Below are 18,439 nucleotides of genomic sequence, written 5' to 3' on the forward strand. Positions count from 1 at the left end.
ACATCCCCCTACAATAGTTTGTGTCATGCAATAGTCAGATTTTCCACATCTCCTTTTGCAGCTTCCCACTCTGCCTCTCCACTCTCTTCTCTTTCCTCATCCTCCATGTTGGTATCATTCCCCTCCCCCTTCCCAAAGTCAGCTCATGCCCTCCTTTTCGCTCTTTTATCTCAATGTCCTTGGGTATATACTATAACTCCTTTCCATATATGCCACACTGCTATGTATCTTGGGCATGTTCCTTCCCTTTCCACAATTTCTATTCTGTCACAAACTCGAGAGCCGTGTGTGTAGCTCTGCACCATGCCTGTAGGGCTGTGGCTGTGTGATGCTGCATGTGCTGTTGTGTGTCACTGGGGCACATTGCTCCAGCTTTGTTGCAGGATAGTTCCTCTCACATTGGGGTCAGTAGCAACAGTGATGGTAATCTAATTTACACACACAGTAGGGTACAACACAAACATCAACTATCTTTAAGTCTTTGACACATGCACACTCTCACAGACACTCTCACTCACACATTGACAACGCAGCAGCCATTTGCACTGAAATACCCCTTATTGAATAGGGTTTGACAAAAAGAAACAAGGATGCTAGGAATGGACACTTACAGTCCATTCCATTTCCAGTAGGCTACACATTTTTAAACACGTGTCCATCCTCTGTACGTCATCTTAGTGTGTGTTGTATTTAGTCAGTAATTAAGCCACTTAACTTGGTGGTCAAGGAGCTGTGGTCTCTCATTTGTTGACAATTGATTTGTGCTCCTATTGTTATGAAAGATAATTCTTATATTCAGTGCGTTAAAGGATTAAGGCATATAAGTAAAATAAATGTTCCTTAAATGTAAGAAATATGTACTTTTTCTAATTGCATTTTTTAGGTTATGCTTTGATGTATTTGGTGTAATTTTCCCTTATAGCATTGCTGTAACTTAGATTACAATCCTCTTTTAATATGGAACTGCAATAATAAACATACCTCTCTGACCTCTCGACCAGTCAAAACAGCATTATTAGCATTATGAAGGCCGGATATCTGATACAGCGCTTATATAGGGTCTCTGGTGTACCTAATGCTATGACTTGTGGGTGTATGCGTCAAACAATGACTACAATCTACTACAGCAGCTGTTGCTGAGGTGACATTACTTTGCAGTCGGAGTGCCCTTCTTTAAAACATGGTTTGTTAACACATATTAAATGATGTATTCATTATTTGTTGGGATACCGAGCTGCTTTACCCTTATACCACCACAGCTGTGTAGAATAGTGAATAACTTTTGTCCACAGGCATTGCTGCACACTTTGATATGTGGGTTATTACATTAATCCTGTGCTTGTGCACTACTGACTGAGCCTGTTTGCTCCTAGCTCTTTGCAGAACATTCAGGTGATATAACAGCACTCAACCAGGATGTCAGCAGGTGTAGACAGTGTAGACAGAAAATTCAAAATGAACAGAGAGACAGACAGACATACAGATAGATAGAGAGAGATAGATACAGTAGATTGATAAATTACATCATCGCACAAAGGAAGTAAAGCACTACTAAAGTCAGGACATCACCAACTCGTCACAGATAATGCTTTCAGTACCATGGACAGCTCTGAATTGTGTCCCCCCCCCTGTTTTTTAACAAGGCAAAGTGAGAGTCAGTAGGCCAAACCGAGCGAGTGTGGGCTGCAGTCACAGCTCTAGGCCAAGACTCCTTGGCACAGCTCCTTTTGCTCCCGTCATTTGTCCCAGAACACGACAAGGCTGGTTCAGAGCCATGTGTGGCTTCCATGCAAGCTGGCCTCATGCATGCTCGTCAGTAATATGGGTCAAACCTTATTCCTTTATGTAGCAATAAAAGGCCTGTGTTTGTTTTGGCCACTTTAAATACACATTTATGTATGTTTTTATTTATTTGCATCACTTTCTTTGCCTTTCATGTTGAGTATGACATGAGTGCGTCTGACCTTTTCTTTCCTCTACTACTCCACTATAGTTATATAAGCCCGCAGTTTCATTGTGTCGCACTTCATTGACTCATGGCTCTGTGGATGAGTGCTGTAGTTTGGATTTGCCACTCGCATTGTACACACTCATGCACACACAGGCCATTCTCTGGAGCGGCGGAGGACTATACGTAGTATGAAAATAATTACAATTACTTTGATTCTTAATGAAGATTATTAGCGTTATTATTATACTCTGTGTGAATTATTAGATTGTCAAGTGCAATATAAGCTGTCTTTTTTCCTTTTGAATTAACAGAGATGAGAACAGATGGTCTCTACTGCTCTTGTTTGGCATCAGTGTTCGGGCAGCCACAACATCTGCTGCAGTGCTTAGGTCACCACTGAACGCCTGCAGGATTGAACTGACGGAGGGGTCAGCGTAACGCTTCCTGCAAGTCAGCCATAAAGTGGGCTGAAAGAAAGCGCAACCGGCTTTTCACCTTGTTGCAACCCAGATAGGGTGGAAAAACAATAAGAGGCGTGGTGTTTGGATTGTTGATGTCTGAATGTATAAATGAGGAGAAATCTGGAGCCAGCTGTTTGGACAGCGGCTGCAGCCTTAGTAAGAGGATTGTCTTCTTACCACAGTATCCTTGCACTGCTCACTGTGGGGTATCCGGGGTGGGCCTACAACCACAGTGTCCTCACACTCTTGTGATGAGGACCGTATGTTGTACTGTATTTATTACTGCCTGAGCATCAATGGGATCAGCTCTTGGCTGTGAGAAGGATTCAGACTCTGGCTTCTATTTGGCATTTTGAAATGTGCCTTGCATAGCATCTTGGGTAAATGCATAGCATTTCTTCTTACCAATTGTCTCTGACAGTTTTGCTGTTTCAATATTGTCATAAAAGGGTTAGTTCCTGTGTGTAAAAGGTTCAGAAGGCTTGCACTCTGCTAGAGGTTATTTTCAGACACATCTGTTTCAGATGCACGCATTGACATACCCTATAATCAGTAGCGGAGCCAGAAGTTTTGCATTGGGGTGGCCAAGGTGAGGCCATCACTCACATAGGGGTGGCAATAAGTCGATACCTGAAATGTCTAGATGGCCAGTGGGGTGGCCGGAGAGTGGCCAGGCTGGCCATCACGTAGCTCCGCCACTGCCTGTAATTTTGTGAAAAGTTATGCAAAAACTACTTTGTGCAATTATTTTAGGGTGTTTAATAGCAGCTCCGTTCAAGGGAATTATACAGAGAAAAAAATACTGACAATTGAAAAAAGAATACTAATCCCTAAATGTCAATTTGAAATACAATAAAAAAATACTAACAAAAGAGGAGAGAATGTGGCTGCATGTGTCATATTTGAACATTTTTGCCTGCTTCAGTTTAATAAATGCATGTGCCTTTGAATGCACTTTGCAGCAACTATGTGGCAAAATATGGTCACACGGTGTCTTGTCCTTTTGGGTAAATGTTATTCAATTAATTTTTCTTGAAGATGAATAAAGTAGGCTTTTTTTTACGCAATACCGGTGACCTTTTACTATTTCATTATAGAAGACAGTATTTGTAATCACAATGGAAATGTGGCTAGGAATAATTCAGTCACTGCATTCATGGAAATACAATAAATTGATCTGTGTGGTCTATTCTGGCTATACAGGAAGTGCAAATGATGCACCCTAAATAAATGCTACGCCTGGTCATCAGTGTGTGTGTGTGTGTGTGTGCGTGTGTGAACATACAGTAGCTAATGGGTGAGTCATCTCATCCCACATGTGGCTTTTTTTTTTTTTGCAAAGCTGTTTATTTTTAGGCAGACCATCTGTCAAAAATAAATACAATAAAATAAAAGCAGAAACTTGTTGAATTAGGCTTAGGGTTTTTAATGTTCGGGGTTGTATGTTGATGTGATATGCTGTAACTGTTACTTAATTTTGTGTTGAGCGGGCATGTTTACTGCCATCTTATCAAGTGGGTGCAGTTCATGACAAAAACAATGAGATATGGGTGTGGAAGGCGAATGTTAATGCGGGTAGCCTGACTCATATCCCACCCTCTCCTTCTGCTCCCACTCCAACTCCCTCCCATTCCCCTGGCTTTGTTCTCCAGCCTCGTTCGACGTCCTCTTTATCTACACCTCGAACTGGATTATTTTCCTCCCTCCTTGTTTTTCTATCTACACACCCACAGAGCAGAATACCTTTCTATTCGTCTCTTTTCTCCTCATCCTCCTACACGTCGTCATCTCATCTGGCGCGTACTCCGTCGTATGCCCCCTCCTGTCTCATTGTATGGATGCAATCAGATATAGACAAAATAACACTGCCGTTTGTTCTATAGCGCTTTTTATTTTGTATTTTTTTCATGACTTAGTGGTGAGCCTAGTTATTTTTATAATAGAGAATTGTCCAATGAACCCTGCAGTTTGTGTCTCTTAATCCATCATGCTCCCTAATGCTATTTCTGGTCTGAGGCAGCCTCTTGTCTGAACAATGTGTCCTCGTTTTGGGAGAAAGTGTAGCTGTAAATACTGCTTAATGACTGAGTATCTTTCCATTCTCAGACGCACAGGGAGGGAGACAATACTTTAAAAGTATTGCTTGTTTAAAATTTTTTACACCTGAATTATTCAGTAATGACTTGAATATGCAATACAATGCACAACTATGGATACTCCATCAAGAGCTATTACCAGCGCGACCATATGTTATCATTTCTTGTTTTTTTACAAACAAGACATTACTTGCACAAATTAACTAATACACACAATTAAATAAACCAACTGCACAACACTAAAAACTTGCAGGAATTATACTTCTCTCAATGGAATCAAACCATATTACTCGTGTTTATCTTTTATATTATTTACTACAGTATAGGTAAAAATGTTGTGGAAAAACGGTCATCATACAACAAGTGGTGTAAAACTTTTGCACAGTACTGTCTTCCCTCAGGAGTAGTTATATCTCTTGTTAGCTTACCATGTGCTATGTTTGAATTTTTAATCCATTTGAATGTGATATTTGTTCTTTTGTAATGCAACTGTATGTACAGCATAGTTGCAATAAATTATGGTTACTCATGTTCGGCTGACAGATTTGGTCTATTGTCACACAAATGTTCTTCTGTAATTATGCAGCAAGTTGCATGTGTACACAAGAAGTGACCTTTTTTAGTGTATCCTACACATTTTTATGTCAAATTAATAGAAAATAGCATAGACCTGCAGTAAATAAATAATAGTGAGTCAATTGGGAATTGATGAGCTTATCAAGGCCAATTTAAAGCTCACTGGAGCATAGCTCTCTTCTGCAAATCATCGCTTTAAGTTGGTAATTTATGCATTGACTGGCCACATCATTACCTGTATAAGATCCAATACAACACCTGTATCAAGATATCAATTTGCCATTTTGATTTCAAGGGTTTGATATGTGTTAAGCTGCATGTTTAAGATGTGCCCCCTCTGACACAGTACTTACTTTGAGTGCATGCCATACCTTGAAAAACCTGATTAGCCACAATGAACTCATTTTAATATTCTGTCATAATAGATGTTGCACTGACACAGTTAAAGTACCCCTTGCAGTTCAATGTGCAGTAACATGCAACTGTAGTTTTAGTTCTTGAGAGTCCATCTCATCATTAAGTGAATGTGGTTAATGTCTGCCCTGTTTATTCAGATCGGTGTTGATAATTTGGGTTGAATCACAGATAACAGGATCAGGGTCCATGCAAAATTCATCCACAGTAACAACGAGATCATCTTTCCATCACATTCCCCCTAATTAAAATGAGGTGTTGTTTAATGTGAGAGAAAGGATGATGTCACAAATTTTGTGAGGTGGTTTACTGTAGATGGGGTCTTTGAGATAACACCATAATGCAATTGCTCCCTAAGCTCTTGTTTACAGTCGTATCTGAACTGTGTTTTGTCCTTTAACTAAGGATTTAGAGGAGAAAGTCATCGCTCATGGTTACAAATATAGGGCATAGTATACTTGGAAAACTGGCCTGACAATATTTGCTGCTATATATATATATATATATATATATATATATATATATATATATATATGGAACACTAAAGTAACTAAAGCATGAAATATTCTTATTACATACTTTACATGATTCAATGTGCTGACAACAAAATCACACAAAAATTATCAATGGAAATCAAATGTGCTGTTATTATTATTATTATTATTATTATTATTATTATTATTATTGGGGGTGTCTTGCTGTCCACCTGTTGTCTATTCCATTTGCAACCGCATGTGAAATTGATTGTCAGTCTGTGTTGCTTCCCAAGTGGACAGTTTGATTTCACAGAAGTCTGATTGACATTGTGATTGATTAAGTGTTACCTTTATTTTTTGAGCAGTTCATTTGTATACAATGGTACAAAGGATTTGAAATAAAACAATCAATATGCCATTGGAAGTGTAGACTTTCAGCTTTATTTGTTTATTTTTTGTTTGTTTGTTTTTTTTTTGTTACAAAAATATTACTTTTACCATTAAGTCAATACATAGTGTTTTATGTAATGGGAAGAAATTCAGATATTACTATAGTGTTAACTTGTGTTACCTGATGTTTACTGTCATTCAGGTCAGAAAACTATCCTGTCTACCCTGCCGCTGCTGTCCGTATATCCCAGTTTGTCCTGCATGGATTAAATCCTCTGTAAAGAGTGTCAAGTGATAATTCTCCCATGTTGCTCTTCTAATGCGATTAGGTGGATTCATCTTAATGATGCCACGGAGAGTAGCTTAAAGGAGGCAACAGCAAATAGTAAAACACACCACTCGCCCTTGCATGTACAAGTTTTCTGTTACTTTTTGTTTAGCCTCTGAGCTAATTATATCCTCAATTATGTCTATAACTCAGTCCATTCATTTGGGCTATCTGAGTGATACCTGGGTGCATTGTCCTGTAGATACAGTATACCCTCAGCAATTTGCAAATGAAAATCCACTCATAGGAAGTGTGTCCCTTGGAGCTGTTTACATTTTTGATGATAATTGTGTTTGCTAATCTGAGAACTGCGGCAGAGATTGAAAGGCACATCACTACTTTATAAATAGTCATTCTGTGCTGGAAAGTGGAGCAACATGACAAAAAGTATTCCAGCTTGCACTTCCGACATCAGACTCTCTGCAGGCCAGCACTCTCCTCCATTATTCAGACTCCCTCCTTCTATTTATTTTTTAAAGGAAGTGGGCCAAGCCTATGAGCGCATGAAGCTCCTCCATTGCTCTTCACATGCATGCCGCCCTTGTGAAGAAGCCGTTCAGCATGACTAATAAGAAGCAAAAATAGACATTACACAAGATATATAATGTGCGATGGGTTCAATATGTATATATTTTTAAAAACACATGCAAATGCTAAAATATATACATGCTCTATGTTGGAATGCAATGCTGCTGCTGTAGTACAGACTATCTCGCCATCTTTCCCTCTTTCATAAGTGGCAGTGTGGCACCCTCGATGCGGCTGTGCATGTATGGTTTGACAAACATCTCCCTTCGCATCTGAGTTAATTTCCTGCCGACAGTGTGACTGTGATGTAGACATCAAGGCAGTGAATGTGTATCTATGCCACATGATACACTTTTTCTACGTGTGTGCTTGTGCTAATCTAATAAGGCTTTAAAGCTTCTGTCTCCGGCATGTGGAGAGCAGAGAAAACGGGAAAAAGCACCCTCTTGTGGCGAAAAAGTAGAACATAATATGTGTTTGTGTGTCAATACATTCAATTATTTAGCCAGCACTGCTCTCTGAATGTAGCATGGTGTATTGACTGGTGTCGCCATTGACTTTTTTGTGTCAGTATTGATCCAGATATAGCTGCCCCCGTTTCTCCCCACTCATATCGAGTTGATCTCCCCGCACTGAACTGTTTGATTGACAAATCTAGGTTATCCATGATTGACTATAGAGCCAGATTTATTGCTAATCCCACAAAAATGGTTTAGTTCCGGCTGCATATCTCATTCCTCTGTGTGGGGGTGGAGAGAATGAGAGATTGAGAGGGTTGCTTTTACAGAAATGACTACCATGTATGTATAAAAAGACAAATATATAATTTTATCTCATTAACATGATACCCTTTGCCTGTTTTCCCACAAAGAAAGGTCCAGAGGAGGCGCAGGGAAGTAGGGAGCGGCACTGATGGCGGGAGGGAGATTGGGGGTGCTTGCATCGGTGTTGCCATGGTTACAAGAGAGGAGCTTGTGAATCAATGATGGCTGCTCCCAGTGGAAACAGATCTATCAGACGCCGCCTTTGTCGCTAGGTGCAATGTTGAGCCAATCCGGAGAGTCCAGGGAGGTTGCTTGGACCAAGCTAATCAGATATGATACATCTTCTGCTGATATTGCATTCTGTTTTATAGACAGCTTTGATGAATGCATCTTTTGTCCCAAATGACCTGATCATTTAAATTTTGGGAGAAAGGCACTAAATGAAAGCACTGGCACATGCTTCAGATTCACGTTGGTCTCCCTGTGTGTCTCTTTCACCCCCTCACAAGCAAAGATCTGTTTTTAGCACCAGATGAATTTACTGTATGACCGTTGCCTGTTCACTTTGCATTGCTCCAGAATGACGAGGCTAATGAAAGGTAAAAATGATGTATATCTTGGCCAAAATTAAAGTGAAAGTGAATTTTTGAGCTGCAATGACCCAAGAAAATGACAGCTAGGCTGTAACAAAATAGTTGCATAGTTCCATGTCTACAGTGTATTTGTACTATTTCTCAATACATATGCATTTTTTTAAAATGTATAGTTGATTAGAATGCTTCCGATCATGGGTGTCCAAACTGTTTTGACCGAAGGCGGCAACAATTAAAGAATGCACAGCCTCCTTTAATACATATTGTGCATTAAAGATTCTAAAACCAAGCCAATGGAGATAAAACAGTGGCATTTTAGCTTTGTGTTACAGGTGATAAAGCAAATTAGTTTAATATTTAATAAAATATGTCATTAATATTTACTTTATTTTATTGTTAGATTATGCTGAGGCCCAATTAGAAAAATCCGAAAATGGCCCCTGGGCCGCACTTTGGACAACGCTGCTCTACAGTATACTGGTGAAAAAGATAGGGTTTTTAATTGATATCTCTTACACAACACTTTTTTGACTTTCAGAGTCTGTCCAAGGTATTGTTAATTTTGGGCTGTATATTAATAGAAACTGTACATTATCCTTATTTGTATAGAAAAAGTATAGCATGGGTTAACTCTTTAGGGGTCTAAAAGGTCAGGTCAAAACCAGTTGAAACTGAAAGGAGACATTTAAAAAAAGAGGGCAAAAAATACACCTTAATTCCGCTTTGCATGACATTGCTCATGTTGACAGGAACACGTCACGGTCTTCATTAGCCTGCTGCTTTCCCTGCCTGTTGTTTTACAGTAGAGTAACTAATTAAGTGATTTGGGGTCATTGTGCCATCACTTTCCAAATGAGTGAACAATGTGTTTGTGTGTGCCTGTTTCAGGGGCGTGTGTGTATGCACGCGTACATGTGTTTGGGCAGGCTCCATATTGCCATGTCCTGGCTCATGTTCTGCTGAACCCTGCCCTGGCCTACTTACATGCAGCAACCAGTGGAGGAAGTGCAGATTTGGAAATAGATACCACTTTCTTTTCTATTCTCAGAACTTCTTTTAGCATTATGTATAGTATAGTAGTATAGTACTTTATTAATCCCACAGCAGGGAAATTCACTTGTTACAGCAGCAAGCAAGATACACAAGTAAAGAATGCATAGTGACATAGTGACTACAACATGGTTCAGGTGGTGTAGGTGTTGTATGTTATGTTTAGCTTTAGCATTATGTGTAGCTTTTTATGTGCAGAGTGTCTTGCCATCTTGTATACATGCCTATGGGCTGTGCGACATTCACCTATAAATAGTGTGTTAAATATTGTATAATTTCTATGCTGTTCTGTACTCCCACATACACCCACAAGCCCAGCTATTGATTCTCAATCCTCCAAAGGCCATTTCCTTTCCTCACTCGCTTCATGTTTCTACATTCCTTAGCAGTTATTTCACCTCACAATCATTACTGTGGTTTTGTATGTAAAGCATTTACTGTACATCCTCCTCCCTTCTTTTTCTCTGCTTTGTCAGGGATTTTTTGTCTCACTAACGCACTGGCGCATCTAGGCGTGGTTCGAGCAGGCTATGATTTAACATCACTATCCTCAAGCTTTTTGAGCCCCATGACAGCACCTTGTAGGCTAATCATAAGAAAACATTACATTTAAGATAAGTTGTCTGCACTCTGGTCGTGCGTGACATAAGAATGCAGTCACATGAAGCAGGATGTAGTGTGCAGCTTGCAGGAAAGGAGTGGGAGTGGGGGGTGGCCTCCAGAGCCTCGGCCCGGAGAGGGCACTGTGCATGGGCTGCGCAGGGATGATTGAAAAGGTCAGGCAATATTCAGGGCTGTGGGAGGGGGTTGCAAAGCAGAAGCAGGCAATACAGCTGAACTGTCATAGCCAATATGCTGCAGCAGTACAACATTACCAATGCATGAACAGCATGAATACAACTGTTGCCAGACTATGGTGCTCTGTTTTACATGTGTGTGACCGCTTATGCGCTGATGTGGTTTGATTCATTCAGTAAGATTGAAAGCCATTAAAGTGAATTGATGCATATGTGCAAGGGGGTCAAAAACTCGAGTGCATCTTTAAAATACACCTATGGGTTTGTAATATGTGTGTCTGTGTGCACACATGCATCATGTCTGCGCCTGGGATGGCGTTGCTATGGAGACACGGCGAGAGGGGAAAAAGCAGGGAGGGAGGGAGAGACAGAGAGAAGGGAGTGCTCGCCTTGAAGCATGTTCAGATGGCACCCTCCCCCTCTCAGTACACACCATCGTAACACAGTTCCACACAAGCACACACACACACACACACACACACACACACACACACACACATAATGGACAGCTATATGAAGGCGACCGGCTATAGCTCCTCTAAATGTGGTTCTAGTTCTTTAATAATTAAATGAGCACACCAAAAATACACTGCCCCGACACACTTTGAAGCAAACTACTCCTGCTATGCCTCATTCAACGAAATAAACCACAGACAATAAATGCAGATGATGACGCTCACTTGCATTTGACTTATTTACACAACTGGCTCTTAAGGGAGCGTGTCTTGTTATACCTACATTTATTCATGATAAATGATTCAGTAAAGTGATGAGCATTTCCTAAGGAAGAGTGACTTCATCAGTGCACACATAGTATTGTGTTACTTGCTTAAGCTTCTGTAAAATTAGTAAAGCAAAGCAAAATAAGCTGGCTAAGGCGTTGTTTCAGTGTTAGAGCTATCAGAGTTGTCTCACATTAGAAGATGAGGTGCGGCAGCAGCCCTGAGTGTTAAGCGTCTTTTACAAGACAGTGTTTTTTTTTTTTTTTTCTCAAGTCTGAGTAAAAAGCAGAGACTTTGCTGTCAAGGTGGATTCACTATTACACCGGCCGACATTGTTAGAATTCCGCATGAATTCTGAATGTAGTAACAGAAATAGAGTTTTATCATTTCATAGAAAGCTGCAGTGGTTTAGACTAAAATCACCACCAAATAAGGTCAGGGGGTCAGCAGGCCACTGTGCAGCACTGTGATGAGCTATATGCTTTTAAAAGATGAATTCTGCTCTTTAATGTGCTGAGTAAATTCTAATATTAGTGTGGGATGTTGGTTTTATGAGTAAAATAATCCAGGCTTAAATCATGTGCAACAGTGCAGTAATCTACAACTATGAATCATCATCATGTGATGGGAAAGGTGACTTTTTGAGGGCAGGAACACACATAAAATGTTCCCTGAATAAATGTTGAACAAACTTTGGCTTTTCATATGTAAATCATGCTTAATAGTCATTATTATTATTAATGCACAGTGGGGCTGGGAGATGATTGCGGATCAGTGTGTGATGATTATTAATACTTTTCTCAAATCAAATCATGTTTTCCACAGAGGGGCCACACAGGACAGGAGTTTATGAATCCGCAGATTAATCCTGGGATTAGCAAAGCAGGGGACGTTCATACAAATTGATGACAATTTGCAGAGGAATACCAAAATACACCACAACATCCTCTCATGTGTTCATCCATTCATTTTGAGATGAATTACATAGATCTGTTATATATCTCTATCTCTAAGTAAGGTATGCATAATTTACAGACAGTATACAGGATAGTATATTTATGCAGTACGTCCCATTGCTGCTGTTAAAAATAAAATAACGACAGCCCTCAAGGTTCCTGTCCCTGCACTTAACCAATTTGACCACTAAACGTCGCTGTTGATCCATCAGCGTGAGAGCGGCTCTTCCATGAATTGAGGCCCCTCCCGTTTTCAAAAGGCGGGGATGTCTGCTCATTCTTTGTTAAAGGGACACAGAGGAAGGAGGAATAAACACAAGCGCACGATAAAATTTGATTTATTTTAAATGTATGCTTTGCTTATATTTTTTATAAATATGCCTTGCGGATGGAGCTATTTAGGGATCTATTTGGGCCTTCTTTTACTGGAGTGTAATTGGGAAACAGCTTCTGGACAGCTCTCTTATTCCATCTCAGAGGAGTCAAACCCGGGTACTCTCGTTGGAAACATTGCCAAGGATTTAAACATAAATGTACAGGAGCTGGAATCCCGTTTGTTTCAGATTGTTGCCACAACAAAGAAGAAGTTCCTGGAGGTAAATCTAAAGACTGGAGCTCTTTATGTAAATCATAAGATAGACAGAGAAGAGCTATGTGCAGAGGAGCTGAAATGCTCTATCAGCGTGGAGGCTGTGATAAACAATCCTTTAAAGCTGTATCGCATTGATGTAGATATTTTAGATGTTAATGATAATGCGCCGTTATTCACCACAAAAATGCAAAATTTATACATCGCAGAGAGCACATTGCCAGGGGTTAAATTTGCATTGTCCGAAGCCAGTGATGCAGATGTAGGTAAGAACGACATTAGCACATACAAATTGAGCCAAAATGAGCATTTCTCATTAGCAGTGCACAAAGCAGGCAGCAGTGTGTCTGCTGAGCTGGTGCTGAAGAAAGCATTAGACCGAGAGAAGCAGGCTGTCATTACCATGACACTGACTGCTGTAGATGGAGGCATCCCACCAAAATCAGGCAGCTCTCAGCTCGTAGTAAACATTTTAGACATCAACGACAATATACCAACATTTAGTGAATCTCTATATAAGACTACACTGAGAGAAAATGCCCCACTGGGCACCATAGTCATTGCAGTGAATGCTACTGATGCTGATGAGGGCTTAAACAGTGAGACCGTGTACTCATTAAGAAGCACAGATCAAGATCACGTGCTAGATGTCTTTGAAATTGAAGGTCAAACAGGTGTAATTAAGGTAAAAGGTCACATTGATTACGAGGAAAAAAGAGCATATGAGATAAAAGTGGAGGCCACTGATAAGGGAAACCCTCCTATGTCTGCACATTGCAAAGTGCTTGTAGAGGTGTTGGATGTCAATGACAACGCTCCTGAGGTCACGGTGACGTCACTTCATAACGCAGTCCCAGAGGACGCCAGTGTGGGTACAGCGGTCGCACTGGTGTCACTTTTTGACAAAGATGGAGGCGAAAATGGTGATGTATCTGTCCAGATTCAAAATGAAGCTCCATTTAAGCTTGAAACAAACTATAAAAACTATTATTCTCTGTTATTGGATAGGCCACTGGACAGAGAGAGAGCGCCACTTTACAATGTCACCATTGTTGTCAAAGATAAAGGACGTCCACCTTTGTCTAGCACCAGTGTAGTTTATGTTCATGTCTCTGATGTTAATGATAACCCACCTCACTTCTCAGAGCCCCTCATTAATGTTTACGTCAAAGAAAATAGTCCACCTGGATCAGCAATTCAAAGAGTGACTGCAGTTGATGATGACGCTGATCAGAATGGGCAAGTGAGTTACGCCTTTGTACAAAGTAGCACTGACTCCATGCCGCTAACTACAATGATGATAAACATCAACTCAGAGACTGGAGATATAGTCAGTTTGCAGTCTTTTGACTATGAGAAGTTAAAGACGTTCCAGTTTAAAGTTCAGGCCACAGACTCTGGTGTTCCTCCACTCAGCAGCAATGTGACTGTCAACGTTTTTATCCTGGATGAGAATGACAACCGTCCCACCATTCTGGCGCCCTATTCTGAGCACAGCTCTGTTAACAGTGAGAGCATCCCCTATTCTGCTGAGGCAGGATACTTTGTGGCAAAGATCAGGGCTGTAGACGCAGACTCTGGATACAATGCACTGCTCTCCTATCACCTGTCTGAGCCCAAAGGCAGCAACAACCTCTTCAGGATCGGAACCAGCACCGGGGAGATTCGCACCAAGAGGAGAATGAGTGACAATGACCTGAAAAGTCACCCCTTGGTGGTGTTGGTTTGTGATCATGGAGAAGCTTCCCTGTCAGCTACTGTGTCTATTGATGTGGTGGTGCTTGAAAGCACAGCTGACATCCACACTCCGTTCAGACATGTGCCCATAAAGGAGGAGAGCTTCTCTGAGTTACACTTGTATCTGCTCATCGCCATTGTGGCCGTGTCACTCATCTTTCTGCTCAGCCTCATCACTTTAATAGTCGTCAAATGCCACAGACAGACAACCGGTAATTTCGGCAAGTACGGCGCCCCGATGATCACTACCCATCCTGACGGGAGCTGGTCTTACTCCAAAGCTACTCAGCAGTACGACGTGTGTTTCAGCTCAGACACACTCAAGAGTGATGTAGTGGTTTTCCCAGCACCCTTTCCACCTGTAGATGCTGAACTGATCAGTATTAACGGAGGAGACACCTTTACCAGGACTCAGACTTTACCTAACACTGAAAAGGTGAGTCCAATATAAATCCTTACTCATGCTTTCATTCTCATGCCCCTTAGTAATAGTAGAAGAGACACCTTTACCAGGACTCAGACTTTATCTAACACTAAGATAGGCTATACAGGAGATGCTTTGTCTCACCAGTAGTATATTTAACAGATGTTTTGTTGGTATTTGTGTTTGCTCCATCTGACATCGTTTGCCTTCAGTAAAAACAGCTTATAAAACGTATGGTTGTAATGTTATCTCCAAAAAGTAAAAAAAAAATAATAATAATAATAATAAATGTATGTGGTTTAGTGGTTTACTTACAGCATTTTGTACATGAAAGGTATGTACCAAATAGCTACTGAGCTGAAAAGGTGTCATTATATTTATAGTTAAATATACATACATTTTTGCAAGCTCAGATTGCTTTTGCTGTAGTACTCATGTCTCAAGTACTTAAAACACAATACAAAAATGATAATTCTGCTATTGAAATAGTGAGGACAGTGCTGTGTATAATTGTGTGTGTCGCTATCCGTAGTGCTGATCGTGTGTCGTGTCCATGCTATTATAGAGGGTGTTTTTGCATTTAAGGAGAAACAGATTAATAGAATCTCACTGGACACAGTCGATGGCTTTTACGCAGTGTGGTATTTCATACTGATACTGATTTTAATGGGTTGTTTTATTTAGAATAAAATAGTGTCGGTTTCGCCGCTAGAGAGTAAATGATGTACTTCGTTGTAAAAACCCAATTTGTTTTTCCTCGACAGTATTTGGCTTCTGTTTTAGAAATAAATAATACAATATAATCATAATTCTTAATTAATGTTTAAGTGGTAAACATAATGTGCACACACGCATACTGTTGCCTTTGGAGTGTGGCTTTATCAGTGGGGAAACAAACAGACCATAATGTGGAAGCTTCAATGTCTTGGCGTTGAGTGTAGTGATTTAATACATCCACTAGAGGGAGATATAGACCATGACACTGTTAATTCTTTATTCGGGTGGTCGGGACTCCTCCCAGAGAGGAGGACATCGTTCCTATCCCAGTGAAACAAAGAGATTAGACGGAGAGCAAGGAGATCACGACGAGCATTATTTAACTGCATTGTCTGCTGACATATTTGTTTATTATATTTTGGATATCTATTTTCGGAGGACAGTGGGCCCTCCCTTCTTTATGCCTTACGTGGATGTATGGAATGATGCACGCTGCGAGAAGATGGAGCTCTGTGCGGGTGTCTGTGCTCTTCGTGCTGCTGGAGTGTTACTGGGAAGCGGTGTGCGGCCAGCTTTCTTACTCCGTGGCGGAGGAGGTGAATGTGGGGACCGTTGTGGGCAATGTTGCTAAGGATTTGAGCCTAAACGTCCAGGATTTGGAGTCCCGCATATTTCAAATCGTTGCAGGAGGAAAGAGGAAATATTTGGAGGTAAACCTAAAGACTGGTGTCCTCTATGTGAATGAGAGAATAGATCGAGAGGAACTGTGTGGAGACCAAGCCAAATGTTCACTCAGTGTAGAGGCCGTGATTAATAATCCATTAAAACTGTACCGTATTGAAGTGATAATTTTAGATGTAAATGACAATTATCCGTCTTTTTCTAAGCATGCTCAGGTGTTAAATATTAGTGAGACCACAGCAGCAGGCGCTCAATTCCCTCTGCATGCCGCTCATGATGCAGATGTTGGTAAAAATACAGTCAATTCATACAAGCTCAGTCAAAATGAATATTTTTCTCTTGGGGCATACAAAGGAGAAAGTACGACACCAGAATTAGTGCTTCAGAAGCTTTTAGACAGAGAAAAACAGCCCGTTATCACACTCACATTGACTGCTGTCGATGGGGGAACACCAGCTAAATCAGGCACTATGACTATTGTTATCAATGTGCTAGACAGTAACGACAATGCTCCTGTATTCAGTCAACGTTTATACAAAGTTAGAATATATGAGAACATTGAGATTGGCACATCAATAATAACACTAAATGCTACTGATTTAGATGCAGGACAAAATGGACAAGTGTTCTACTCCTTTAGTGAAGGAGGAAGGGGGAAACAAATAAATGTCTTCTCTATTGATGAAAAAACTGGAACAGTAACAAACAAGAACAATCTGAACTTTGAAGAAACAAATGCATATGAGCTGAGAGTACAAGCTAGTGATGGAGGTTCTTCTCCCTTAACCTCTCACACCAAATTATTAATAGACGTTTTAGATGTCAATGACAATGCCCCTGAAATTTCAGTTACATCATTGTTAAACACAGTGAAAGAAGATGCAACAATTGGCACTGCCATTGCAATTGTCTCTGTGTTGGACAAAGATGGTGGCAAAAATGGTCTGGTGCACAGTAAAATTAACAATCATGTGCCTTTTAAACTTGAGTCAAATTATAAGAATTCATATTCATTAGTTGTTGATGGTCCTCTTGACAGAGAGAGTGTATCTATGTATAATATCAGCATCATTGCAACTGATGAAGGAAGTCCACCTCTGTCCAGCACCAGTGTTATTCATGTGCACATATCAGATGTTAATGACAACCCACCTCACTTCTCAGAGCCCCTCATTAATGTTTACATCAAAGAAAATAGTCCACCAGGAGCAGTAATTCATAGAATGACTGCAGTTGATGATGACATTGATCAAAATGGGCAAGTAAGTTACTCCTTTGTACAAAGTAGCACTGACTCCATACCACTAACTACAATGATAAACATCAACTCAGAGAGTGGCGATTTAGTCAGTTTGCAGTCTTTTGACTATGAGAAGTTAAAGACGTTTCAGTTTAAAGTTCAGGCCACAGACTCTGGTGTTCCACCACTCAGCAGCAACGTGACTGTCAACGTTTTTATCCTGGATGAGAATGACAACAGTCCCACCATTCTGGCGCCCTATTCTGAGCACAGCTCCGTTAACAGTGAGAACATCCCCTATTCTGCTGAAGCAGGATACTTTGTGGCAAAGATCAGGGCTGTAGACGCAGACTCTGGATACAATGCACTGCTCTCCTATCACCTGTCTGAGCCCAAAGGCAGCAACAACCTCTTCCGGATCGGAACCAGCACCGGGGAGATTCGCACCAAGAGGAGAATGAGTGACAATGACCTGAAAAGTCACCCCTTGGTGGTGTTGGTTTGTGATCATGGAGAAGCTTCCCTGTCAGCTACTGTGTCTATTGATGTGGTGGTGCTAGAAAGCACAGCTGACATCCACACTTCGTTCAGACATGTGCCCATAAAGGAGGAGACCTTCTCAGATTTACACTTGTACCTGCTCATCGCCATTGTGGCCGTGTCACTCATCTTTCTGCTCAGCCTCATCACTTTAATAGCCGTCAAATGCCACAGACAGACAACCGGCAATTTCGGCAAGTACGGCGCCCCGATGATCACCACCCATCCTGACGGGAGCTGGTCTTACTCCAAAGCAACTCAGCAGTACGACGTGTGTTTCAGCTCAGACACACTCAAGAGTGATGTAGTGGTTTTTCCCGGGCCCTTTCCACCTGTAGATGGTGAACTGATCAGTATTAATGGAGGAGACACCTTTACCAGGACTCAGACTTTACCTAACACTGAGAAG

The 18,439-nt window shown here is 40.8% G+C and overlaps 1 protein-coding gene across 24 annotated transcripts in view; it reads left to right on the top strand.

Moving 5' to 3' along the window:
• LOC129189671 (protocadherin alpha-C2-like) overlaps nt 1-18,439 on the top strand; it is a 174,846-nt gene that overhangs the window by 81,802 nt on the left and 74,605 nt on the right. The window contains exon 1 of one of the 24 annotated variants that reach the window (XM_054791626.1): nt 12,715-14,864. The exons of 20 other annotated variants lie outside the window; for them this stretch is intronic. In XM_054791626.1, coding sequence (XP_054647601.1) covers nt 12,879-14,864 — 1,986 coding nt within the window. In that variant the 5' untranslated portion in view covers nt 12,715-12,878. 3 more of the 24 variants (XM_054791627.1, XM_054791601.1, XM_054791631.1) reach the window with 3 other exon arrangements.

The sequence above is a fragment of the Dunckerocampus dactyliophorus genome, chromosome 11 (genome assembly GCF_027744805.1).
Source record: "Dunckerocampus dactyliophorus isolate RoL2022-P2 chromosome 11, RoL_Ddac_1.1, whole genome shotgun sequence".
NCBI classification, from domain to species: Eukaryota; Metazoa; Chordata; class Actinopteri; order Syngnathiformes; family Syngnathidae; genus Dunckerocampus; species Dunckerocampus dactyliophorus.